Raw genomic sequence first — 26,621 nt, forward strand, 5'->3', positions numbered from 1 at the left:
AATGCATAAGTTGTCATCTGTTTATTTTTATATTTACTTATTATTTATTAATTTTGTTTGATATAATTTATGGTTATTTTGTTTTTACTATAACATTCGATATTTATTACCGCGGAATTAATATTTCAAATTACGCAGCTGTGCCAAATGTTTCTTATAGGAATGCAAAATTTGAAGCTATCTCATATTCGTTTATTTTATATTCACATTTTATAATTTTATTATAATTATAGTAATTACAATTAAATGTAATTTACTGTAAGAAAATTATTAATTATAATTATATGCAATTTATACTATTCGATTCTACTAATTCGATAATTTTGAAAGTATATACATACATATATATATGTGACTGTAACATGGAAATAATAAAAAAAATTTTCTCGCTCCGCGTTTTTTTCGTTAATGGCAATAGTATTATACTTTTAACGAACAAACGCAAAAATATTTTATATACGTACATACATTTGCATAAAATCCTCAAAATTTTTCCTTACATTATTTTACAAAATAATTCGAAAAGAAATTTAGATAGGGTTGAGGAAGACATCTGTCAGTATTTCTCGCAGGAAGGATTGCGGAGCGAATTGAAATGAAGAGATCAAAACGGGGGAGGCGAGAAACTCGTTCGAATCGGCTGCTCGATCTCCGGGCTGGCAGGATAATAAAAAAACGTCGGTAGGAGGGTGAAAGACGGACACGAATGGGGGAGAATCAGGAGGAGCTATCCATTAAAGGCACTCGCGGCCACCGGTTCCCATTTTTTGAGACTCTGTTGAAAGGGGAATTTGCCTTTCCTGTTTCGAGCGCCGCTCGAGAGATATCGGCGGAACGCAATTAAGAGATTAAAATGAAAGCGTAATCGTGCGACGGGCTTCGTAAAATGATAACGGTTTAACGCAAGAGCGACATTATCCAGAGCACAGTAATTGCAACTGCAGTCACCGCTGGCGCAGTAATAATGCAGTTCTACTTTTTTTGCGCTTTCATACAAGATGCATATAAGTATCATACATAAATCACACAAAAATCGCTGCTTTCTCTCAACCTTTAATAATATATCGCAAATATAGAATACGAATTTGGCCAATTATTATTATATACGCGAATTTATCATTTTTCTCCTGGAGGCAAAAAAAGAAAGAAATTCGCAAACTCATAAATTATGACACTTTCGATCGATAAACGATATACATCTTGTAACGTTAACATTACATTAACGTTTTCAAAAATCTTTTCGAATCTTTTTACAATCTTTACCTTATAATGTGGAGAAAAAGTTTTCTTTCTAGTTAAAGAGATTTATTATATATTTCAAAATTTATATACATAATTAATAAGAAGAGTGAGAGACAATCGATTTAATGTATATTTTTTAATTTATATATCAATTTGTGTTTTCCGATAATCTTGAATAATCGTATATATTAGGAATATGTAGAAATTACTATAATTTATAGGATATAATTTGCAATATTATTCTGTAGAATATATTGTTAAACTATTCCTAAAGAAGGACTTGCATTTTTTGTATATATATATATATATATATATATATATATATATATATATATAAAACTTTGTCTTTTCCCACGTTATCTACAGAATAATTTAAAACTTGTCGCATTAATGTAAAATAAAGAAATAATAAAATAGAATAAAAATTACATATTTAAAAATCTAACATTGTAAAAATTCCCTAAAACGACTGAAACTATTTTGCATAAAAATTGCACGAATTAAATATTTGCAGTGCGATAATGTAAGTTTTAGACTCTTTAAAGATCATCGAAAAATTAGAAATGTGTTGATAATAAATTCTTCCTCTCGATCGACAGAATTAATCGTGTTTCAAGTAAAGGATCTGTCGAATAAAGAACTTTCCTTATTCGCGCGATATCGTCAGTTCGCCTCGAGCGAATGCCAGCTGTCGATTCTACCAAATTTAAGAGCTCTAGCGATCCGGCGCCAATGCGCGTTTAAATTGATGGCTTCACGGTCCCTTGCATTTCGCGCTTAGGTACTTCGTATCTCCCCCTCCCGCTCGGACGAAGCCTACCCTCTTGTTCGCGAGGGAGGCGCGATCTGGAGCTTTATCCTATTAATCAATGCGCATAAATTGTTTTAAGGGAATCGTTACCGTGCCATTCAGACATGCCGTACGACGTTGTTGCCGGGGTTAATGTCGCGCGCAGAATGAGAGGGGAAATTCGAAGCGGCGAACCGGAATCATTAGATGTAACACGAAGTAGACACCGATGGGCTGAGATTTATTGGCTTGGAAATAGAGAAATTTCGCAGCTGCACTCGCCTATTTATTAGTGCCAAATTGTAAAGCTCTGTTCCATGATGGAAATCAGATGATTTGCATTACATTCGATTTACATAGCATTAGAAATTTTCATTGATACAAGTGATATATTGCGTGTCTTAAATAAATAAGAAAAATAATATAGTAATAATATAATAAAATAAGAAAAATTCAAATTTTTTTGTATTATAAGAAGTTTTGTTGTATTAACGGCTAAAATATTTAATTAAAATGTTTTAATTATAAGATGTGTTTATAAATCTCGCTTAGAGGCTTCCAAATTTACCCTCAATTTTTACATCAAGTACAAATATATGTATGTGTTGAGAGAAAATATAAATTCATATTTTTTTTAATTTTTTTTATAAACTACTTAACGTAAGATAGTGGAACGAAGATAGAAAGAATCATTCGTTGAAGTTGTCCAGTTGATAATCAAAATTGATTCAATAATTGATAAACCTGAGAAGTGGGTTCGCGATTATTTTCGGTTGAATAATTTCGCGTTTATTTCTGATAAATAATTTCGGCGCGTTGTGGCGGAAAGGCAATGGTGAGACTTTCATCATAGAATTCGCTCGCGATACGAGAGCTCATTACACACCAAGCGATTTAATTCGGAGTTGAAATGCCGGATTATGAACCGGTCCGTTGATATTAATATCAAACGATTATCTCGTTCGATTATTGTTATCGTTGTGCGATTAGCGGGCGGATTTATGTACGCCCGTTCGCTCATATAAACTAATAATGCCAGCTATTTTGCACCAATATAACAAATATTTATTATATGATATTACTTTAAGATATAATAATAGAAATAATTTTAAAATAATAGAAATTTTTTTGAAATTTCTAGATTTGCAAAAATCATTGATAATTATTTATTCTTTATCGCTTTGCGCAACTTTATTAAAGATTTAAAATTTTAGTTGAGAAAATATAAGAATTGAAGGAATGTGTGAATTCTTATAAAAATATTTTAGATTAAAAGAGTTGTAATTTAGAAAGATATTATTGGATTAACAAAGTTTTAAAATAATTTTAAAATAACATTAACTTTAAACATTGACTTTAAATGAAGAATCCCCCGATTAACTAAAAATTTAAATTAAAAATATTTAAGAATAATAATAATGGTGGCTGGGGATTCAATCGCAGCGACTGGATGCACTCGATTAAAGGATACACAATTGCTTTTGAGTTAAACTTTTTTAAAAAAAGAAATCCGATTTTACTTGAAAACTTTTCTCTTTCTTTTCTTCATTCGCGCATTATTATTGTCTGTGTGTCAAATGAGAGGATGTGACGAAATGAGAGCGGAGATAAGAGAAGAAAAAGCCAAGCAGGGAAGGTAAATAAGGAGAAAATAATTCGAAGACGACCGTCTCGTGGTTAGTAACTCGCCAGTTTCTCTGGAAAACGTGAGAGGAACAAGCGGAGACGGCTTGGAGTTGGCTTAACTTGCGTTATTCTCGTTGTCGTCGGAGCAAACGACTACTCGCGTCACTGAAGCACTTCTTTTTCTTTTCTCTACGTTCAACTGCTAGGCATCGTAGACGGCTTCCGGTGACTGAGATCTCGCGGAAATCTTACAAGGACTGAGCTGAGATACCGATATAAACCGATGAATCCGTGATCGTCACTAAATCTTTGTTTTTCATTTCTTTTATTTTTTTTTATATAAATTTCTATTTAAGCAAATTGATTCGCGTTAAATTAATAGGGATATTTCCAATTTAATATTTAACCGTGACACGCAATTGCGAAAATTATTTTAAGTGATTTTGATTCTATTACTTTTATCTGCCTGAGAAAAATTGTCTCTTTCAGATTTCATATCAGTATAGCAATTTATATAAGAAGTTTAGATTTATAAAAATCCTACAAAAGTAGAGTTTCACTCAAATATCGCACACATCAAGCACAGGAACTTTAAATGGTTACCATTTTATATATATCTTTAAAGTATCTCCGGATTATGAATAAATCGCATTTTTCTCGTCTTCCTTTTCCTCTTCCTTCCAGATTTACCCCAGTGATACCACCCACCCCACCCTCGTGCATCATGCACGTCGTAATAACGAATAATGCGGGGCAGTTAGACGGGCCTTCGACCCTGCCAGTCCTTAAGTGAAAAGTGAGCCCTCGTTCCGTGGAGCACCTCTAAGCCGGGATCGTGCACGCGGAACACGCAGTGGGGATCAAGTTTTCCGAAGGGGGCGAATAATATAATCGTTACCCGCAGCGTTCGCGTAATTTTTCCTTTATCGTGATGCGATTTTCCTCGACTTTGATACGTAACTTGATGGCTGTTTATCTCTTTCGCAAATTGACAACTGCGACTTTTAAGCATGTAAAAAAATTATATTTTGTTATAAGGTATTTTTTTTTGTTTGCTATTAATCTTGTTTCCAAGTATAAAGTATTGTATTTGCAAATATTGCAAATTCGTGCGTGAAATTTTATTGTTTTTAATTTTTGAAAATATTACAAAAGAAAGGAGAAAACTTCTTTAATCTTTTTTTTTTTTAAGTTTGCTGAAAGTAATAATGACAAAATTTTAAATGATAAAAAATTATATTTAAACATGTTGTCAGATGCCTCGCATTTTATATATTTAATTTTGTTGGCCAATGAAAAAGAATTCATACCTTATTATTTCGATCGATTAATTTATATATTAATTATAGTATTTTAATATATTGAAACAATTTTTCGCATATTTTATATAAATTGACGTTAAAATTAAATGGTTAACGTTAATTTTATTAATGGAAGTTTTTAAGCAAAAAGTCGTAAAATCTACCCACGGACATCTCCATACCATTGCTTGTATGGCAAAAATTATCTTTTGGCTACGTTTTTTCGTTCTCAGTGCTTACTGATGGCTCTCCAACTTCCTTTGAATTTAAAGATGTTGTACGGTACTTGCTCATAATTGTTTTATGCCTCACCGAAATACCACTTTTAATGAAATTTAACTTGTACTGTGCGAGGTTACTTAAACGATAAATATGCATTACTCATTTTACAGTTTTCTAAATATTTTGTCGAGAAATACCGTTTTTGCGCAATTTTAATATGACTCCGTGTAATCGAAATTTAACGGAAATGTAATATCATTTCCATCTCATTACTGTCAAGTCACGTTAGGTAAATTTAAATACAAATATAAGTTTATTTCATTTTATTTTTTTACTCTTTCTTTCAATGAATAAAGTTAATATTTATTCGTACGATAATTTTGACATGATTTATTCACAAAGTTTTTTTATATTTTAACAAGGTACGAAATTTTATAATATATTTTAACACGTATTGTGTACATGATGTATATTAATTACATTAATAATACAATATTAAAATAGAATATTATATATTATAATTCGACACGAGTTCTTATTTTTGAAATACAGTTGTGGTATATCGAAGTAATTTTAAATTTTATGACGTGCAGATATTATTGTGATAGTTCGAAAGTGGATTGAGAGTTCATGTGGTGCATGTGTCCTAAAAAGCACGAAAGCAATAAAAGATTGCACCACATTATTCATTCGATAATCTTATTCGTGTCATGCTTGCAATAATATTCGATTTCTGATTGCTTGGATTTCAGTAAGCACTTCTGCCCTGAGAATCTTTCCCAAAGTCGGAGATATCGAATTTGCATTTTTTTGCATTTGCATTTTCTTCGTAGATACTGAATTTGCATTTTCCAGACAAGTCGTGGAAACCGCGATTCTCGCAACGATGACTCTATATTTCGACTCCGATTCCAATATTAAACATATATGTAAATTTTATCGATCAATTTAGGTCGTAGCCTAGTTTTCTAATAATACAACTTATTAAAATGCTATGCCAAATTGGTAAAAAATAATGGCGATATTCTTAATTAATTAATTTAATTTAATTTAATTTAATTTAAATAACTTATTTAACTTATTTAATTTGAATAAACGAAGCATTTCGTGAATAATTTTTTATTATACACACACGCAATCACTTCCAAGTTGTGAACACTACTATATGATGAAGAAATTTGTCATTTTTCGGTTATGATGATTTAAAACAAGAATTTATAAAAGAATAAGAGTAACATGAGTGACAATTATTACTTAAAAATAGTAATGTATCGTTTAAATCATTCAATTCTTTAATTGTTAATGAATTTACTTACGAAGTCTCTATTTGACAAAGACAGACCGAAACGAAATTGAAAATCATCCATGTTACTTGGCTTCTGTCAGAATTGCGAAGTCTGATATCGGCTGGTGAAATTTTCAAAGCACCGTGTCAGCTCCATGTCGCGTCACACCGTGGATGTCTGTTCGCGATGAACTCCGGTAGAAACAAGACAGAGGCAGGCTTCGAAGAGGGCGAAACGGAAGAAAGGTCTCTCGAAGCTGCTCGAAGAGGGGGGGGGGAGGGGAGGACGAGTGCAATGGCATTCGAGTGGCACGAGAAAGCGACACGGCGGAATTTCAGAAATTGCAGCCGACATTTTCGCATGCAGTGTGTATATAGCCAGCCGAGTTGCAGCTTCCTGCGGCTCTCTTCTTCTACCATCTCCCCCTCCTTCATTCTCATCCATTTCCAAGCTGCTTGCTTCTTCAAAGTTCTTGCGATCGAAATAGCAGGATATATCGACACTTGAAGATATCTCCTTAAATCGGCGACTCGGCAAGAATCATCTCGACGTCGCGACGTCGATTTCGACTCTAAGTGAGTTATCGCAAAGATGGAACGCTGCATAAACTTCAATTGCGAATAACGAATGTATGCGAAATGTGACACGTTTTATAGGCAGAAACGCTGCGCAATGCATACAATATGTGCAGGGAATTGTAACTGTAAGATCGATATAATAAAACTCGCAAAGTCTAGATAACAATAATTTCTAAGTTTCAATTTTTAATTATTTGTAATATTATTTACCGAAAACTAACGACAGAACCTAGCTATGCTGTGCACGTTTCTGTAAATTCTCTCGTTTTTGACGAACCAGATTCACGGTAGATTTTCCGCGGGGAAAATTGCGAGTTAATTTCCCGTGTGATCGCCTCCGGTCCCTAACATCGGCTCGTTGTCATTGTCAATTATTTTTAATTGTGTGCCGATTGGAGCCCCGAGCTTTGCGCGATGTGCATTAAAATGCGCCTGGGTATAAAATTGAAACTCGCGAGAGATCGTGGTCGTGTACACTGTACTTCCATCGATTCGATATAATGTGATTTTCAACAAATAATTTTTATTTCTCCCCCTTTTCCCTTTTATTCATTGCTCGTAATTCCTCCCTCCAATTTATTGAGAGCGTGATTTTGCGCGGGAGTCGTCAATGATAAACGAGTTCGTGCTTGAAATCATTGCGAAGGGAAAAGGGGGGGAGATGGTAGGCGAGATGGGAAGGGGAGGAAGAGGGAACGGATTGGAAAAGGAGGAGAGGCGACCGGCAGGTGCGTGGCTGTTCAATATTCATTGACAAGAGGCGTCGAAATGATTTTAAGTGCCTGCAGAAATTGCCGCGGCACCGGCGTTTTCTGATAATCTGCATTATTTCGATCGCTTTGATCGCCGCTGCTTTAATAATATGTAGATTTATGTTTTCATCCGGACAGCGGCGGCGGCGCGTCACTTCTCCCCCTCCGACGCAGTTCGACAGCATGTGAAAATTATTATTGAATTATTTATTACATTCTAAGTATCGGCGCGATATACCTTCTTCGTTCATTAAAGTTTAAAAAAAATGATGCTATTAATTGTAAATTTTAAACACTATTAAATGTCAACTTTAATGCTGCAATTATTCTCGACAAAATATAATTAAATGGTGGAGAATTATTTCTGACATTTTATGGTACTAGGAATATATTATCGTACTATATCTTATAGGAATTCTGTAGTAATACTAAAATGAGAATAGAATAAGCAACATCTTTATTAAGGAAATTTAATCATTGAAAGAGAATATCAATAATGAAATAAGTTATTTGTGGACTATATATTTTAGTGGTGATTTTATTTGTGAGATAACATGTTTGCGGATTCTAGACGATATTTATTATGATTATTCCATAAGAAACAAAAATAGTAAATTGGAGAACTAAATTGAATAAGACCACCGCTCAAATAAATAACAAAAAAGATATACTTGATTGTTAAATCAAAAAATCGATATTAGGTGGTTCTTACATTAATCATAGAATTGGATGTTTTCCAAAAAGTTACTTTGTTCAGTAAAACACTATTCGTTAATGCATTTTCCATTTCTAATATTTCATGTATATGTTGCAAGATATCATCCAAAATCACCTAAAATTGTATTGCGTTTCTTGAAGCAGTTAACGTATTGTTAAAACGAGGAAATCAAGTTATATCAATTTAACAATCGATTGCACTTTTAATTAATTTTACCGTGCAATGAAAAAATAGAAAAGTCCTCGAAGATTTATGAGCTTGTCAGCTGTTTGCAGAGTTAATATTGAGAACAAAAAAAAAATAGATAATTGTAACGTTATAAATCTTCATATTGAAATGGAATAAATCAAATAGACTCTGTAAATCAAATGTACTGTAATAAAATTCTACTCGATCAATATTGGGTCATGGAAATATTTTCGAAAGTATTTCAAACTTTCGAAACTGAACTTTAACAGATTTCTTGTCAGCTGATAATGCTACAAAAATGTAATATTATTTGGAGTTATAAAAGTTAAATATAGAGCATTAAAATGTATTATTTAAAGATAATCAATATAATGTGATAAAGTTCTAAGAGAATTATCTTGAAAATCAAACTGTCCATATCATTGATATTTTTTTTTAGAAAAGTATCCGTTTTATGTTTTTATTTTTATTAGTTGATACATTTTATTATTTATTTCATTTATTATTTATTTTTATCATTATTTACTTCATTTATCATTATTTACTTTATTTATTATTTATTTTTATCAATCATTTTTATTATTTATTATTTACTTCATTTATTATTTATTTTTATCAATCATTTTTATCAATCATTTTTATCAATCATTTTTATCATTTTGGTCTAAATACAATTTGGACATTAAATGTATAACGTCAATGAAAATATATATTTTTTTAGAGATTGATTCAAGAACATTGCGATAGTTCGGCTCGATAAAAGCGGAAGAAGCTATATCGCGAATTGCGTCGAGGATTCTCTCCAAAGATGTTCGATTACCGATCTGAAAAATCCGCGGCGCGGAATAGTACTAAAGGCAAGAAAAAAAAAATGGTTGCTGGGAGATTACTACTCGTTCGACTGCATCCAAGCGCATACGCTCGCATACATCCTCTTTTCTGCTCCTAAGCCCCCTCCTCTTTAGATTCCCCTTTTTAATAAATGATCTTTCTCTCTCCTCGCCGCGCCGACCGACCTCGGAGATGGGAATCGCGTTGTCATCGAGCTTATCGCGATTATCGCAGCGTGCGGTGCATCGTAGAAGTGCATGCATGCACATCGTGCGCAGCATCGCGGAGCATCGTAGAAGGGAAAAGGAAAGCTGATAAAAGGAGAATCGCGCATCGTCGATTCTATTCGCGCGACGAACGCGCGGCTACAAGGTTAAATGAGATAGCATCGCAGGATTAATTATGCGTAATGCATGGGACGTGCGCGAGGATGCATTTGTTCGAACGGAGAGCGGAAGGGAATAAGCAACGCATTCAATTATCGTCGTTACTCCGGGACTTTACAGATGTTTCGGTGATAATCGCATTGCTAGGCGACTTCCACATTCGTCGTAAGGCTCGAATGCCGGCGGCATTCAAGCGGGAGAGAAAGAGCGAGATGGGGGAGCCGGGAGAAAAGAGTATAAAGGGAGAAAGGAGACGGGGGCGGGAGGAGGGAGCACTTAATTAGATTCGTCGGAAAAATTAACGCGACCCACTCGAAACGAATTGGCAAGGCTCCAAATGCCCGCGTCGCGCCGCTGCTCTTCCGCAGTCGCGGATAAATGCCGCTGCGATCCGGCCGATGCGATGCAATCTGCGGAGTGGTCCGTCGTGATACACGCGGCAGTGGTCACGGCTCGATAAACTTCCTCTCTCTCGGCTATAATCGAGATGGTACGAGCTTCATTCTAGGATCTCCGAGCATTTTCGACGAATTTTTCAGGAAAAGTTGCGATTTGAAATTTAAAATGTATTGAGGGATTGCCAAGACTCTCCTTTCACAATGCTTGTACGATTGATGGATGCATTCTTTTCCGGAAAACAGAATTTTGCGGTGCAAAACAAGAAAATATTTCGATTTATATTGAAACATGAAAGGAGAATTCATTATTGATATTATAATATTAATGTAATATTTATATTAACTATAATAGTAATATAATATTGATATTAATATATTTGTTTTAATATTTATATTTCTATTTAGATATTAATTATATTTATATTTATATTAACACAACATGTGCTAATAATTTAATTAATTTTCTCAAATATTAATTTATATAATTTTCTTTCGAATTTGGTATTTTTTAAATGTATATATAAATTCTTTTTTTCTCTTTTGAAAAACTTCTAAATATTTTTAATTTTTAATTGCATTTTGCAAATTTAATACGGGATATTTCCAAGCTTTTGAGATATATTGTGGGGAAGAAACTCTTTAACTTTTTTTTTAAATATTTCCTTTTTGTTGTCGCCATTACTCGTCTTGTTAATTCTAATCAATCGTAGTCATACAGATTCTTCTCAATCTATGACTTATTGCATTGAGCGAAATACTTTAGCAATTGAACAAGCATTTATTGTTAGATCTCGCGGAAGTTTTTCACATTTTTATTCGTGCCTCTTTTATCGAGAAATTAGTTTCAATCATGTCGGTACTTTCTTTGACTTGACATGTTCATTCTTTTTTGTCGCACAAATTTCATATTGCGCTTTTTTATTTTTTGGCAATAAACTAATAGATCGATGGCACGCATGCGCGATGTTGCGGGAAAAATCGAGCGAGCATCGTCGGTAAATACTATAAATCAGCTTAATCCGCGTCGAGCGAAACGAAGGGGGTTGGGGTGTGTGTGCACGTTCGCGTGAATGTGGGTTAACGAAGGCGAAAAAGAAAAACAATTTCGGCGTCAGCGTTTCGGAATTTGCAGACCGCACGAACACAATGCGATGCCATCGAATAAAAACAGCGTGCGTGGCAACGGGGCGGAACAAGACGAATTATAGGATGGTGATTCTAAAAATCACAAGGCGCTCGTCATGCGTTTAAAAAGTAGCATAAAGTATAACACACACACACACATTAATCGAACAAAATTATTTCGATGCAACTAATCAGAAGAATATAACCAATTACTTGATAAAAAAAATAAAAATAGACATTTATTGTAAAGGAAAATCATAATACCAGTTTCAAGTCTTATATTAATGCTAACACAGCAAGCATATATACTTGTTTTATATATACATGCTTCATTTATATTACAATCTATTTCTTTTATCTATTTACGACGTTCACCGCATGCATCGCGAATTCGTTCTCGCTGGCCGCGAGCGTCGCGATTTCCATGTAATCGCGACTATAAGTCGGTATAAGTCGGCGTCTCGGGCGCGAGAGAAAAAATAGGAGCGGTCCCCCCCGGCAAAGTGCAAGATTTAAGTAAACGCAATAACACATAACGCGGCGTCGGATCCCCGTGCATCGAACGCATGCGTGCGTTCTCGGAAATCGCGATGCACTTGGGGATGAGCGCGTAGCTCGCGCGACATGCGAGCACATCGGGAGCGGTTCGCTGATGCACGGCACGTGATCGTTCCTTTTTCTGCTTTCAGGCGTAGTCGGAGCTCGGAACCTCACGATGGAGTGCCGCAAGGGTCGACGGAAAGAAGCGCCGATCCTCGTCGGGCTGCTGCTTGCATGGCTCTTAACCAACGGCTGCGCCGTCGTCGCGCGAAATATAGGTGAGTACGAGGAGGTATTTACGATTTTGGACCGCGGTTTCATGCCACGAGTAAATCCCCTTTCTCTCTCTCTCTCTCTCTCTCTCTCTTTCTCCATTCCCCTTCTCGCAGAACTTCGCGCCAATTAAGGGGCCGGCTACAACGTGCGCGGATATTTACGCGTGACGTATCCGGTGCAACCTCGAGTCGCGAAGGCGCGACTCGCCGCAAGCAGAAGCCAGTTTTGCATCTCGGCACCTTTCGCGTGTTCTCTTTAACCTCGCAGCGAGCGCGCCTTGAATTGTCACGTCGATGCTGCAATTGGTGCGCATTCGTTGCCGCAAAAATTATGCCGGCTGTCAAGTCGGCTTTTGTTTAAGAAACTTAATGGCAGACGAGATTTTTTTAAAAAGGTTTTCTTTGTTTCTTAGTGAAACGTCAGTATATATCATGAGGCATTAATGAAATGATAATAAATTAAATGGTATAAAATTAAGAAAGGATATAAAGAGAGATTTTAATTCGTTTTCAAATAAAATTTAACGCAACTTTAACGAAGACGATACATTATGTTCACTTATAAATTTTAAACGATACAAAAATCTCTTTGAAAAGATTAATAACGACGGAAGCGGAAGCGCGCGTGACGTGTATATGCAGGGGGCGGAAGATCGTTGTTGCCGTAAACCCCAGAAAACCCCGCTAGATGGATGGGATGGTTTCGGCCGGCATGTTAAGTCCAGGAACATACCGTAGCACGCTCGTAGAATTAAACCGTTCTCGTGCTAATTGATTTAGGAGATCCCGTCAATGTGTGCGTATGTGTATATTGCTAACGTGGCACAGTTCTTGATAAAGTCTCAGCAACGAGCTACGAATTTGGCAAATATCTTCTTAATATCTTTCCGACATAAATCAGAAAAATATACATTTTATCTTGTTATTTCGAAAAGATTTTATATACAATGAAAGATATTTTTTGATGTTTTTATCTATATAATTATCTTTTATTGTGTGTTTTTAGCGTTAATATTTATATATAAAATTTGCGGTTTAAAATTTTGACAAATTATATTTACTAATAATATTTACAACGCATTTATTATACTTAATTAACTTTAATATAATAATTATCTAGTTTCTTGAGTAATAACAAACACTTTTTATATTTATTTATTATATTTAAATTTTACCATTTCCACGACATTTCTTAGCCTTATAACGCGACTCTAAACCGCCCGATTTACATTCATATATATGTTCTTATAACTTGAAGCACATCCGTATTTTTTGTCACTCTGTTGCCGCAATGCTTTCCCGAAGCTTGGCCGGAAAGAAATTCCGCTCGGGTGCTGACGGCGGCGCCTACAAATTTCTCCCGGGACCATTTCCGCGCTCGCATATTAGCTTGACTGCGCGCCCAGCTGCAATCTCCGACGTGTAATTGATCGCGGAAGTTGAAGAAAACCTGCATTGCCAGCTACGCCAGCCGGTGCAATCAGACGCGTTATTTTCTGTTCATAAATCCACCGCTTTTTGACAGAAAACGAAAACGAAAACGAAAAACAATGTTTGAGTGTCAGTGACATCATCTTTCTTATGACTATTTTCTCGGAAAGATATTAAATTGTCCTTTACAATATTTGAGCAAAAAATATTCGGTTAAAGAAAAATTTAAATAGAATCAGTTTTCAGACTTTTGTATGCTAATTTATGCCGATTCACTGGCTTATAGTGGTAATTTATTAAACGGCTTCCTAGTTTTAATTAAGACAGATGTAATATATCAGGTCTGTGAAAACAAAGGAAGACGGGGAAGCGAAGGAGAAGGGAAGGTAGAAAGGACGGGAGGGCTGGTCTAGCGCCCGATAGGGTTAAAATGCAGCGACGCATTGAATACACGCGAGATTTAACGAGCGGTTGAGTCTCGAGAAGCGATTTCAGGCCGACGTGTTCAGAAAGGGTCGAGGCTAAGACACTCAGGAATCAGGAGGAGGAACGACGAGAACCCCTGGAGGATTGGAGAGAGACGACGCGTGTCCTCGCTTATTCCTTTACAATTATCATACACCCGGGTGCCCTCAATCCACCCAGCCAACCCAGCTATTGTAGTGTTGCGTTTCCAATGTTCTGCTTCCAATCCCTTCTAGCTACGCATTCCCTTTCCGGTTATAAGCATACACATACGTACGCATACGAATGCTATGCATATGCATACGCATACTCGCACATGCAGACACATACGCGCGCGCGCGGAAGAACCGCAGTAACCTAACGACAGATAAATCAAAATCGTATTGTATGCTCGGTGCCGGCGAGGCTCAGACAGGGCTTTGTATGTTCTCAAAGGTGGATAGAGATTTAGGACGTCGTGTGGATTCGATTTCGCTTGCGACTGCGTTTCCGCGTAGAATTGCAAAGTAGCGATATACGAGTCAAGTAGAATTGGTGGCGCTCATTTTATGTCGAATCAGACTTTCGCGTTTGAAGAAAGCAATTGCGAAGAGACGATTGTGCGATACGCAGCAATATTTTTCATTATCATATTTATAATAAAACATTTTTCCTTTTATTATTATTTATATCTTTATTAAAATGTATATTTATATTTTTATTATTTTTACTATTATATTTTTAATAATTGAGGAAAAGATATTAATAGATATGTATGCACACGTAATTGTAGAGAATTTTTATTTTAATCAACATGTGTATTGATTATGTACATGATTAACAAAGGTGAACATAAAAGATAGAAATAAAACGATGATAAATTAATAAAGTTACATATAACGTAAAGTATTATTGTTGAAATCGTATTAATTTTATCACAGAATATATATATTGAAAATCTTATTCTATAAATGTAAGAATAAATAAGCTATTATATTACTATTTTATAATAAAATTGAATTGTTTAAAAAGAATTACATTTAGTATATTTTTAAAACCGTCCGGTTAAAGATTTTATTTTAGAATTAGTGTTAACGTCCCTGCGCCTTTGCCACATTCGCAATTTCTTTCTTCTACATTTTAACCAAGCGTACGCGCGTTCTTTCAGTTATTCAGCAATTAGTTTTTTATTATCCTGTCATAAAACCGAAAATGATTTTTCTTAGCGGGCGTATAAATATACCGGCGCTTCGAAAAATTACATAAAACCTTGATAGCTACCACTTTGTAATCTACCCTGATGACTGTCGTAAAACGTTAGTTAACGGCAGGCGGGATGATCTCAATCGGGCTGACCTGGCGAATAATGCGCGATAAAATTCGCAATGGCGGCTATCGGCATCGGAGCGGCGCCGAAAGACGTCGTTCACTCGTGGCTACTCCTTCGCAATTACTCGCGCCGCTAACATTTTTACGAAGGGCAGAATTTCCGGCTTTTACCGATCGAGAATAAAAGCAACACGATCCCGTGGCTTTTACTGCAGAACGCTCAGTCGTTAGACCCCCAATTGGATTATCACATGGAATCGTCGATCAAATTTTAATCGCTCGTACATGTTGCACGGTACGTTAGTTTTGTTTATAGAGTGTCTGGCATATATATAATATATGATAGAAAATGAGTGATTCGGTCTGCAAGAATAATATTTCTCTCTTTATGGCTAAAATCAGTTGGACATTCGAAATTATCCGTTTGATGTTTTCCGTAGAATTATTAATAATGATTATTGATCATAGTTACAAGCATATACGTCAACGTTAAAAATTCTCCACAAAATTATTCACAACCTGGCAATTCACTATTAAACTATCTGGGACACATATTATGAAAATCACATCTCTCGTTCCTTTCCTATCGTTAATTTCTGACGAGGATTTATGAGCGTGGTAAAGGGGAGGCGCCGTTGGAAAATTTACAGTCACCACTTACGCCGCGCCGGATTCTGAGCAATTAGTATTTAGATAGGTAATCCTATTATACACTGGGCACAATATCGAGGTAATAAGCATCGTGGACAGCGCATGATTACAGAGTGCCGCGTCCCCGAGGCGGACCGAGTTTCTCCTCGCGAGATAAGATTCCTCGAGGAAAAATTCTCACGCTTCTCCAGCAACCTTGATGGAGAAGCTAGCATCGTTCGATGATATGTTAGAAAATAGGAAAATCTAGAAGATGTTATACGTTCGAGATCACATTTAACAGATACAAGTTTGTAGTTTGTAGTTTGTTAGTTGATACAAGTCTGTTTTAGATTGTTTATTTCATTACACAAAGAGCGTCATATTTATTACTGACAGATATAATGTAAAAAATGAATAATTTGTTTTTCTTCCTTTTTTGTTTTAAATGATATTTTATTTATCCCTAGTTGCTTCAACAGTTGTTGCGGCTGTACACAACTAATCAAATGTAATTAAAATTTAATAATAATAATATTCATCGTTATGCAATTTTTTAAACTCCATAAAAATGGAGTTGACTGGAAAACCATAATAAAAATATGTATTTTTAATTTAAATAAATTTAACAAGAGCTGCACAAGACTAATATTGCAATTAAATATTAATGCAATATTAAAATGCACAGAGGAGAATTAAATACATGTTCCATTATCGAAATAAATTTGTTACAGTTTATTACATTTTATATGTGTATACATATAAAGTAGCATTATTGAATACACGTACTAATGACGTATTGATGAAATTAAAATCGAAGAAAACACAAATGTACTGCAAATGAGAGATTCAACAGTGAGTTGAGTCAATTATGGAGTAATTTTTAATTAAGTCAATATCTTTGAATTGAAACTACCATATCAGATAATAATTTTGAAGAATAGAGAAAACGATGTTATGTATTCAGAGATAGGACATTTGTCTCCAGCTAACAATCTACAACGCCTGTTCTAATTCTGGCGTACTGAAATATGAATGAAATATCGAGCGCGACGTTATTTTCACCGTTTCGTGACATACGACTTTGATTCCAGTCGCCTCGAAGAAGTGATAACGAAATTGGCACGAGGCATCCAGTCGCTGCGCGTGTAAAGTATCTTGGATACGTGAAATGCGTAAGGTCGACGAAATAAGTACAATAATTTCCGCGTTTCATTGTTATCTCGACAATCGTTTCGCCGGCGAACGATCGACCGAACAACTTTCGCGACCCGCATTCGTTCCCGTTCGCGAATCGATGGCTTCTCTTCTCGTCCATCTCGTTCACCTAACTCGAAAAGGACCTCGATGCCGAAGATTTGTGGCACATCGGTAACACGCGGCGGCCCCAATTTACCGCGCATTACCTCGCCCATTCGCCTCTTCGCCTCGCGTTCTCCTCCACCAGCGTTATCCACCTCTCCTTGCGCCTCTCGCGCCATTTTCTTTTTCCTTTTCCGATTCGTACACCGACGGTTGCGCGATTTTCTTTACCTCCGAGCTTCTATTTCTTTCCTTTTCCTGCTTACTTGAATTCCAATTTTGTCACCTTCATCTTTCTCTTTATTTTTATTATTTTATTTCTGTGTTTTCTTCTTCTTCTAATATGCTATTTAATTATTTTTTATTTTCGCTGTCAGTTTTTTTCTTTATTTTCTTCATTATACGACTTTATTCTTTTTTCTAATTTCTTTTAATTTTTTCTTCTTTCATTTGCTTTTTTCAGCTGTCTCTCGTACTTCTTTTATTTATTTTTTATTTACGCTCATCTTCCTGTTTTACTTCTAATTTTATATTTATCGACAGCACATAATTTTCCTCTTGCCTTCTCTAGCCAAAATTTACCCATCATCCCTCTGTGTCCTTTGCTGTGCACATCCTCGAAACCAACGTGTACAAACGGCGGCGATCACCCTCTCGCGTTATTCCTTGTTCGTAACCGCTGCTACGTGACTAATCTGATTTCCCACTCACGGGCTGCATCTCTTTCTCATTTCCCTTTGACATGTTTTAACCCTCTCACCATTCTCATCGGGTTCAACGAGTTTCACGCATTCGGGCGCGACGCCACCCGTCTAAATTTAGACAATTGAAAGAGCGGTCGAATGACGCGTCCGTATCGCGATGTATCGGTCATCGAAATGGTGAGCGCGATGTTAAATAACATCGAGAATAACAGCAATCGATAAAGTGCTTTGACCTCACATTTTGATAGCTTGCGAGAGCGAAATAAATCCCACGATTATTTTTATCCTGTATTTTTAGAAACTTGACACATCATCGTAGTAAACAGCTATAATTATTTCTATAGACTACTATATCGATAATATCCTATTATCGATAATAGCCAAGATAGTTTTCAATTGCAATCTATAATAGTTATATCCACGTATGATTTTTTTCGTATTTCTTTTGCATTAATTTATTACGTTTACGTTTCCGATATTTTACATAGTGTTTTTTAATATCAATTTAAAAGTGAAAATCTTGAAATGTTAAAGTTGTGTCGGATACCCTCGGATAAATCCAACATCTCTACCGGTGACCGTGTCGATGCACCATGTGTCGTTTTTTCCATATGAAAAATGTCTTTTAGATTGATGGAACGCGGCCAAACGGAACTCCGCGTCCTCCCTCAAGCGAGAATTTCGTTCTCTTGCCGCTCGCGTTTTCCAATTCGCGCCAAATGGATCGGTCGCGCGGAAAATAAGAGATTGTCGTGATCTTCTTCGCGCGTCGCGACTACTCTCACCGATGGCCTTCGCACCAATCGTGATTTCAATTTTCAAGTGAATCGAAGCAAGTACGAGTGTCTTTCGGGACCGATATTGCATATAACTTTATATGTACAGAAATATATATATTTTAATCGACGAGAATTCAGACGTTTTGATAGAATACAATTTTCTTTATACTAGACTTATATTTTTGTGTATCTATCTTCGCATTTTCAACTCGGTAGCAAAACTATGAAGAATGAGATTGCTAAATAATTATATTTCATAAAATAGTTTAATATTCTTTATTTATGTGAGATTGTACTTTAAAATATTACATAAATTATGATTTCTTTTATTATTTAAATTTTTTTATTCAAATTTTCTTATTCGCTAAATATATCGAATGATATAAAAATATAAGTATAATATAATACAATAGATACAGTAAATAATATGCATACACAAATTATAGTACAGTTACTTTTAACTCACAGGCGATTCTAACATCGATAGAATGGAATATTTTCTTGCTTCTTTTTGCGCGAATTCCATCGGTGACGAGCGGTGAGAAGACTTCTAATGCGGGTGACGTTCATTTCCGGCGTACGTGACCCAGTTTCGTAAAGACCCCCAAAAATGGGTGCTGACACCGAGCTACGCGATTCTCGCCTATTTCTTATTCGCCTCATGACACTAACGGTGTTTTTGAATGTAATTGAAAATCTAGCTTTTCTCGTATGTATATTACCGCCCCCTTTTCTGTCACACTTCCGTACGTTTACATATGCGGCTTATAAAATTTTCAGCGCGACTTTTGTGATGTAACTTACTTACATAATTTTAAATGACGCAATTTTAATTTTTTGTTTTGTTATAAAATCGTGATTATATAAATACTCGTGACAAAATAAATAATTTATCGATATATTAATTTATTATTAATGTTTAATAGAACAACGATTGTATCCGAAAATTATTATTGCCTGATTTGGACTATTATGTCCTACTAAATATTTCTTGTTGTGCTATTATCATGGGTAAATAATTAAATATGGATAAGTAATTAAATTTGCACACACATACTATTTTTTCACATATAATATCTTAGATTTTAGTCAATGCTACATATTTTCAATCATTTCCTGGCGTCAGTTTAAATGTCAATTGGTTGGATGCTTGATTGAAGTATATAAGATAATAACACTGCGTTATAATAGTAAAAGAACTATATGCACCATAAAGAAAGTGAAACGTAATTCACTTCCGAGTTTAATAATTCGGCTCTATAGGCGCAATATGTGTAAAGTCTGCATACACTATAATATAATTAATGCGTACGAAACTTTCCCGAATAATCATAAAGCAATTCTTGTCGTGATCATCTATAATCAAATTTTTATTTTTACATAATGTATATTAGACATTTTGTTTTTAGTAATATAATAATAATTTTTATTTTCATTAAAATATATGAAAATTGTGATACATATTTTATTTTAATATGTTGTAACGATATTATAAATTATTCATACTGTAATATCTCTATCAAATATATATTTATAACAAAAAATTTTTTTACCTAATATATTCAAATACATGTATTAAAAAAATTATTTTTTACATAATTAAATTTTAACGTGCTAATTTATTTATTTAATAATATAATTAGTGATTTATAGATTTTGTGAATTATAAAGATATTATTTCGTTTATTGAACAATTAAATTGTGTTATATGTAACGTCCCTTTTGGCAAGACTCTTATTTCTGTAGAACATGAAAATCCAATAAGCATGACTTCATCACTAATTTCTTTTTTGTACAATTTGTCGCTTTTTCTCATTACTTATGTTTTAATTTCCTTTTTTATAAACTGCATATTATTCTTCTATATGCCAGTGTGGAAATTAAACGCACATATAAAACACGAAAAGCATACAAAGCGCGGTTTTCTTTTCATATTTCTTTTAGCGAACGATATCTCGCGCTTATTCTATATGCACTTTGCGAACCGCAATGAGTTAGCTATGCATATTAAATCACTTATCAAACAGCGTCGGGATCAAACGGTAGTGTGTTCGTTCTCGGATCGCGAATCACGCGAGTAATATCGAATTATGGGCGGGATCTTTTGGTTTTTTTAGCTCGTGAAAGATCTTTATCCGCGCGAATTAATTCGTTTCGTCGTCATCCGGCTCTCGCGCGGCTGCAATTTATGTACGATTCCATCTATCGTCAATCTCTTGTCAAGAAGCGAAGATCCATCCCTCTCCCATCCCGAAGAGAGAAGCCGATGGCGGCTTTCGTCGGCGAGCGGGCTAGAAGCGCCATCAGTTTCCGCCCCCCCCTCCCCCCCCACGCATCTCGAAACAGCCAGCATAATCGATTTCCGATTTCAGAGAGTGACGGCAATTTTTCAACATTCCATGAAAAATAACTCTGAAATAAGCCACTGACACCGTTTTTCGCTCTCTTCTCTCCGCCATGATATTTCTGCCAGTATGTTAAGTATCTAAGTATATGAGTATTGAGGTAATTTTTTATTTCTTTTACGTATGTAAGATGATCTAAACAAGTTTTCGTAAGGAAATCTAAACTTGAAATATTATCTAGTAAATGCACGGATTTCGCCTTCTTTATTCAAGCTGATTCCATCGTATGCATCCTGCGAAAAGCACCGTAAAACGTAGAATAAGACGGCGGGTTCCGATGGGAAAGGGGGAGGGGGTTGGCGTTATCTATTTAATAGATTACATTCGGCTCTATTGGGCTTGTGTTAGCCGCTTCCATGGGATGGGTCGAGACGCGGGCGATAAAAAGAGGATAATGGAGGGTTTAGAGAGACAGAGAGGAAGGAAAGCGCGGCTTGGCCGGGTAACTTTTCGCTAAAAAGCGAGAAAAATGTGGACCCGGCTTTATTAAGACGCGAATGGGAGCGAGTCGCGATAATAAAACGATCTTTCCCGTGCAACTCGGGCCGATCGTTCCATTGTTTCTTCTAATGCTCTATCCTCCTTCCACCGAGCTTTCCTCCGGTTCCCTGAAAAGCGCTTTCCTCTCCACACCCATCTTGCCACTCCATCTGCCCTCTTAGAGCTCCTCGCCTCGCCTCGTCTTCGCGCTCTTGACCCGATTTATTCGCATATCCGCGTCGCTCGAAATCGTCTTCCATCCGTTTCACCTCCCTTCTCGTACCCTGCCGCTCCTTTTTTCCCCGATTGCGTCCTCGTTAACATTCATACGAGCGCTGCTCGAGATCTTTTTGTTAAGTCAACTCATCCTTCGCCGGGAGAAAAAGAAGCTAAAACCATCGCCCGTTCTCACTTATCCTTCTCTTTCGTCTCTGGGGATAACCGCCAACCTCGGATTTTTTCCCGACGTGGCGCGTCGGTTTGTTCATATTCGTGTACGGTTCGCATGGAAGCTTTTCGGAGGCTAAATCCGCGTATAAGCACCGCTCCCGTGTACGTGCTCGTTCCGACGTTCCCTCGACGTTCGGCTGCGCGTTCGTCCACGACGCGGACTTGGATTGAAATCCGAGAGCTGCTCCGTCGTCGGTGAACCAGAATTGCCTGTATCGGAATCGATTTCCGATCCGATACTGCGATAGATATTAATTCATCGAAATATATGTGTGTTAGAACAAACATTCAAGCGTTACATTGAATTTATATTCAACAGGAAACTTTGTTAGAGACATGACACAAAATAAGAGTACCAGTTTGGCCGGTTTAATCGTTGACTCTTTAATTATTTTATCAAAGTTTCGATTTTATTTAACAAGATTAATAATTTAACATTAAATTTTCTCCAAATTATAATGGTATCTAATGTAATAAAATCCAATTCCAGTCTCTAACATCGCAGCGTTTGAAAACATTAATGATATTTTCGCGCGGTCAAAGGATAAATTCTTTCAACGGTTTCTCTATCGATGGTCTGTTCGAGAAATTTCTTTTCTCTTCTCCATTTGATCGATGGAGAGAAGCGCGAAGAAAAAGCGTGACCTGGCTATGACGGAAGTTCTTGGTGAAGTTCTCGCGGGCGCATTAATGCGCGCCAAATTAAACCGGAGTTTCTTCATCGTTGCGGAACTTTAAACCGCTTTGTAAACTCCGGTGTTGCTTGCTCGAGCGAGTATAAAGCGCCTCGCTAAAGTATCGCGGCGTATTACACGATATTGCCCCTGTCTGAATGTATCGAAACATCCCGATTCCAAGTTCGCGACGAATAAAGTGAAGGTTACGCTCGTCAAACAAGAGAAAAATGCACGGAAAATTGCTAAAGTGTGGAAATTATTTGCTGGCGTTTCCTAGTGGGAAATCATCCATTAAATATGCAACGAGCTCCATTAACCTTTGCTTTTTTATCCTGTTTACATTCGTGACATTTCTCGCAACAAGGATGCACAAATTTTTATTTATTGTAAAATATTTAGTTTTTCGATCTTAACATTTTTTTGTTTTGAAATGTTTGCCATTTTCTATTCTCAGCTTAAGAGAGGCTTGACATTTATTTTTAATTATTTTTCTCTTGAAAATTACCCAACGAATTTTTATATAATAGAAATTTTTCAAAAATATTTTCTCGAATTTAATTCGTTGATAAATTAGGATACTGTGTGAATTTTATTTAACGTCCTTTTGTACAAGAGAATAAATTTTGGAAAAAGCATCTAATCTGTTTGAATTCGCAAATATACTCTCAGGACAAATACACAATTACAATTAGATTATCATAATATTTGTCATTATATTTGATGTTGACTAAATATAGCAGAAGCTATATTTGTTATTAGCTAAATTTAACATAAACTGAGCTTGACATTAGTTGTGTTTGACATTATGTAGCTAGATGTAGTATTAATTGCAAGTTCTTCGTTGTATTTATCGACACGCCAAGCCGCTCGCTTCTCTCTCGGGCAAAATCGTCCCATGGTAGCAGCGCGACCACAAAGTAACCCCACTTTACGGTACATTAAATAACATGAAACACTATGAAGCCGTAGATCGGGGCACAACAACGTTCGACGACGAAGTAGGCGCGTGATAGACTCGAATACCTGGAGTTAGTGCCAACGCACACGTTAGAGTGTGACCCAATGAATAACGCTTATCGGTCAAGTCGTATCTGACTTCAAATTGTGTAAAACACAGCATGCCGGCTTGCTACATACAATTGTGACTCGGGATCAGATTAAATGGCAGTCGTGCGAGTTACATTAACCCTTTTCCCTGCAGCGTCCTTAATCATGAGTGTACTTTTTCTTTATTTACGATATGCAAACATATAATTGCAGAGTCACTCGGTATTATTAACCCAGTTTACGGACACGTTTCGAGTTATACATTTTAATTACTCAACGTCGTTTGAAATTTATTCTTCATTTATTCAGCTGACTGCTTCGGAAATAATCTAATTGAGAAATAAATATTTTTTTTTTTACAAACTCAGAGATGTCATTATATTTTATAACGTGGGACGTAATTGTGGAATGGATCGTGAAATAAGAATTTAATATCATAAAAAAATATCATCTAGGATAATCCCTTGTTCAGAAGATAAGTCCTTTAAAAAATAACGCAGTTATAAAGACCTAAGATAGAATGACATCTTTTTTAGATTATTTTGCGCGATGAGATTTATAGCGAGATACTTTTAATGTTATATAACATCGTAGGGCGATTTAATATCATAAACGCGATATCACAGGCGGATAAGCCAGCAGCAGCATCTCCGGGAGATCATCAAAACGTATATCGTCCGTTCGCGATTGCACCGTTAGACCGAGAGATAAATCCGCGAAAGTTATTCCCGCCGAGTTTCATTGGGCGCTATCATTTCACGGTAATATTGTTCGATCGCGGGACTTTATGGGGGAATCGGTTGGCGTCTCATTTACGCCATCGACGATAATACGGAGACGACAGAGATTCTTCCGGTAACTGCAGCGTAATAACAATTGCGATTTTATTGTGGTCGTCCGCTTGTACGTGTACGTGTGTCGAAGGTATGCGAAGCTGAAGGTGCGAAACATTATCGTATAATACTCATCGTCCAAATGGCTCGACTTCTCGCACTGTGAAATTGATTCGCGAGATCGGAGCGCCAGTAATTCGACGGTTTAGTGGAGAAAGAGTTCGAACTCAAAAACGCTATTCTCCTCGGATCGCTCGAGGAGTTCAACGTGTCCTAACAAATCGCATGCTTCCGCAAGGAAGCCGATTATTTTCAGCGCAATATCCTTTCCCGAAAGAACTCGACGTCAAATAAATAACATTCATTAAAAGTGTCAAATTCTGCTTTTTATTATTTAATAATCATACGCGCTTGATTAATTAGCATTTCGATAAATTGCACAAGCAGCTATTTTTCTCCTCGAGTCTTGCATTTCGGTAACTCGTTTACATAATTCGCGAACAGCCCGAATTATGCACTTCCGCCGGACGCAACGTGAAAGATTATCCTGCGGAGTTTCACGCGAAACTCCGCTTTCTTCGCTGTCGGGTTGCTTGCTTTTTTTTTCTGATAATTACCATCGTGCGCGCGCGTTAGTCCGAACGGTGTGCATTGTTTCCAGGAGGTCTGCAAAGAAACTACCACGTTGCTACTACTTGATTTATGAAGTTTATTAAAGTCTACGTGCTACGTCAGGTTGAAACGTTAAATGCGCGATGTGGGTAATTGTTTTTCAACCGCTCTATCGGTGTGTCGTCCCTCTTTCTTAGAGTTGGTTCAATTTGCATAGAGTTACAATGCGCGCGCGCGCGCGCGCGCGTGTGTGTGTGTATTGTAAAGAAAAAAGAAACTAGATGTATATTAATATTTTCTCCACCGAGCATTTTCCCAAATGTAACGATCACACTTGGGAAATCTACCAAAATATATTTTGACCTGCCTCTCTTTTCCGATTAGATTTTTTTTTTATTTATTTATTAAACTATCGTATGCTCAGGCTCCCTTACAATCGGCTCAACTGCAATCACCATGCGTTCTCTCCTCTCTCCTCTCTGCGTTCGTGCACAAGGGAGACCAGCGCACATGCTATTAAATTCGTTATCAAAATACATTAACAGAGTTTGCTATCGTGCTCGTTATCAAAACACAAGCGGCAATGTTTCATTAAAAGTTTTCCGCAAAAAGAGGATCACCGTCCGCAACACATTTGCGGTAATAATAACTCGAAATATTACACGAACAGTCGAAATGCGTTGTCGAGCACACGTGCGCTTGCGAAAATATCAACCTCATTTATTTAGTTATTCGCTCATCCGTTTAACATGGAAAAATGCAATGGCCACAAATGCGATAAAAGGAAAGGATACTTTGGATGTGTAATAAATTTCTTCCCGTTCTATTTTAGCACAGGATTATAATAATAATTTACAATTATTTCTTTTTCACCGAGAAAGAGAGATTTACAATTTATGAACATTGCTGTAAATATTACATATCGCATATTATATTACTATTATATTACTATAAATGTTATATATTATGTTACTATTTTCAAAATATGAACAAAAATGTGTTTAAATGAGTTTACGAGTACGATTTTATTAGTCTACATCTAGGATCCAGCTAGCTAGAATCTTGCTAAAATTAAATTGCCTTCTTCCCTATTACTTTTTACTAAACAAGACAGTTTTATCATGCATCGAAAGGTATGTAAGCGGATATGTCAAGCGGACGAGAGTTTGTAGCTCGAACAACGACGGTGCATTGCGCGGATTCCTGGCTGCCGGGAGCAAGCGAGAGGTTGTCGGAGCC

General features: G+C 36.2%; 1 protein-coding gene across 3 annotated transcripts in view; it reads left to right on the forward strand.

Annotated features, from left to right (window-relative positions):
- Positions 1–26,621, forward strand: part of LOC105248296 (latrophilin Cirl) — a 320,478-nt gene that overhangs the window by 62,635 nt on the left and 231,222 nt on the right. For all 3 annotated transcript variants that reach the window (XM_025409009.1, XM_025409010.1, XM_025409013.1), the window contains exon 2: positions 12,134–12,262. In XM_025409009.1, the coding sequence (XP_025264794.1) occupies positions 12,134–12,262 (129 nt within the window). The remainder of the gene's footprint in view (positions 1–12,133; positions 12,263–26,621) is intronic.

This window comes from Camponotus floridanus, unplaced genomic scaffold, assembly GCF_003227725.1.
Source record: "Camponotus floridanus strain SB8 unplaced genomic scaffold, Cflo_v7.5 scaffold10, whole genome shotgun sequence".
Lineage (NCBI taxonomy): Eukaryota > Metazoa > Arthropoda > Insecta > Hymenoptera > Formicidae > Camponotus > Camponotus floridanus.